Source organism: Penaeus chinensis, chromosome 33 (genome assembly GCF_019202785.1).
Source record: "Penaeus chinensis breed Huanghai No. 1 chromosome 33, ASM1920278v2, whole genome shotgun sequence".
NCBI lineage: Eukaryota > Metazoa > Arthropoda > Malacostraca > Decapoda > Penaeidae > Penaeus > Penaeus chinensis.
The window spans coordinates 25,026,228-25,028,727 of NC_061851.1; the positions used below are offsets into that span (position 1 = coordinate 25,026,228).

The 2,500-nt window shown below is 38.5% G+C and overlaps 1 protein-coding gene across 2 annotated transcripts in view; it reads right to left on the bottom strand.

Moving 5' to 3' along the window:
* The window catches only part of LOC125042985, a 29,548-nt gene that overhangs the window by 26,974 nt on the left and 74 nt on the right, over positions 1–2,500 (bottom strand). The window contains exons 1-3 of one of the 2 annotated variants that reach the window (XM_047638861.1): positions 2,450–2,500; positions 271–454; positions 1–107 (exon numbers count right to left, since the gene is read on the bottom strand). The exon at positions 1–107 is cut by the window's left edge and continues 1,613 nt beyond it; the exon at positions 2,450–2,500 is cut by the window's right edge and continues 74 nt beyond it. In XM_047638861.1, the coding sequence (XP_047494817.1) occupies positions 1–107; positions 271–454; positions 2,450–2,452 (294 nt within the window). In that variant the 5' untranslated portion in view covers positions 2,453–2,500. Of the gene's footprint in view, positions 108–270; positions 455–2,343 lie in introns of both variants that reach the window. The other variant, XM_047638860.1, reaches the window with a different exon arrangement.

Genomic DNA, 2,500 nt, shown 5'->3' on the forward strand with positions numbered 1-2,500 from the left:
CCTGTCTGTCCTAGAGTAACAGGGCTCCCCAAGACTTTCCACTTGGCTTCGGAAGTCTGATAAGGTGCCACTACTACTGCAGCTCCAGGCCCTGTAATGCTGATTACCTAGAGAAAAAAAGAGAGAGAACCATTATGTTACTGGTACATAGCTAATAGTTACCATTTCTCATCTTTCTTACAATCAAACCCATTATATGGAAATTCTTAGTCTATAATCCAATTAATCAACTTTAACTATTTACCAATTACCATACAATAATATACTAACCAGAAAAGACTGATTGCCTCTTTTTATGAGAAGTGATAGTGTGTTTGATTACACAGTCCCATGGCGGAATCTCCAAATATGAATCACAGTCTGCATTGTCGCATCTCACAACCGCCTGGTCCAAGGAACACTGGAAAGGACGCACTCGCCCCTCTCCACAGGTCTTGCATAACTGGCCAACACTCTGTTAGGGGGGGGAAATTAGCACACTAAACAGCTGCATGATCTGAGCTAGAATTTGATAAAACTTTCTTAGATATTCTGAATTTTTCATATCAGGAAGCTATGTAAAACTATGTTGTTCTTCAAAACATTATTGATACACTTTTTGAGATATGATTAAATATTAACCTGCTGCTAACTCAATCTGCATTCATTTAATCATATATTCCTATTCAAGAAAGTTTATAAGTTGCTAAATAATGTTAAAAGGATCCAGTAATTCAATTACTTAATATGAACCTAATGACAACTTGCTACTCTAATTCTAAAATACCTTTAATTTATGATGTTATCTATTGTAAATTGTAAATAGCGATATTCATCTTTATAACAAACATACTCAGGTGATTGCTATAGCATCAACACTTGAAGCAATGGTCAATAAGCCACATCCATATCTATTTTCTTAAGATAGAGTATGGACTGGTTCAATGTTTGACAACTATCCATTCATAATGGGAGCACCTGGTGCCATACCAAATGAAGTGCTAGGGTGTATGCAGAGTTAGCTGCTTGACTGAAAAAATTGAGACCCAGGAAACCTAAATTAACCCTGCTTTCACCGCAGTAAAAAAGAAAAGAAAGAAAGAAAGAAAGAAAGAAAGAAAGAAAGAAAGAAAGAAAGAAAGAAAGAAAGAAAGAAAGAAAGAAAGAAAGAAAGAAAGAAAGAAAGAAAGAAAGAAAGAAAGAAAGAAAGAAAGAAAGAAAAAAAATATAAAGCAAGCATATAACTGTTTAGTGCACAAAACCCAAGAGCAGGTTCGATCATATGAGACTTGATGGGCCATCATCCCAACATGAGGGACTGTCAGGAATACACAATTCACTAATGGTATCTAGAATCTGCCATTATTATTTTTGTTCCAACTGTTCATGGTGTAACATGCATGAATCTGTTGTTTTCCACAGAAAATTACCACTTCAGGAAATAAGTAAGAGTATTGGTAATTGTTTAAGAAGTGAGTACACCCTGTGAGTCCCTTTTACTCTAGTCAGGGGCATTCCATAAATATTCATGTATGAACCAAAATCCTTCCTATACCAAGGATTTTGCCCCTGAACCTTCTTCTGACCACCATATAGGCCAGCTCGGGTCCTGGCCCCCAGTCTATCACCTAATTGGTGTGGACCATGTCTCCAGGTGGAATGTGTTGCAACTTATTTTCTTCAATTCTAATATTCTTTACCTGGGCAAATTATTTCATGTATCTGAGTGACTAGCTTTTTTTCACTTAATGACAGTCACATGATGTTCCCTATTTTAGTGCAGTCATTATGTAAATGTGTTGCAAAGCATTATGTGTTGCAAAACTTTATTATTATCAGCTAGCAAAGGAAATGCCATAGATGAAAAGCGTCATACATGTTGTTGTTCTGTCCATCACAGGTAAAGTTTACTCTGTACCATATGGCTGCATGACACTGAAACTATACTTTATCTTTGTGACAGACATTTACTGAATAAATATAATAAAGCAAAACTTTAAAGGTTTTCACTTTCTGGACAACTTTGCCATTTACCCTCCTTTCATAACTAAGGGCATGCCTTTCCTACATATCTGCTAGCGTGTTAGGAATTTCTGCTGACTAACACGCTGGGTGATTTTGCAGAGCTTGTGCCTCTTAATTTTTCAGTTCCCAAATAATTAAATGGACATGACCTGCACCCCATGAAATACCGGGTACCACACAAGTCATCTGGCGAATTTAAACCGTTCCTCCGTTCCCTACTTCCGACTAAATCACCCTCGCTCACACAACAGGAGGTCAACAGGCCCACAGAAACCACCATTTTAGCAAAACACGACTAATTCCCTTCCATTCGGCTTTCAACACACATGCCCCCTTTACCTTCATCACGCGAGGCCGAAAAAAACCCTCGTTCATCTAACCACCCGAAACACGTCAAACACTTGTCGTCCCTGCGATGTAACTCGGCAGAACGCGAGAGTCTCACCATTCTGATGACAGTGCAAGGCGGCGACCACCAGAGGTATCCATGGCCGCG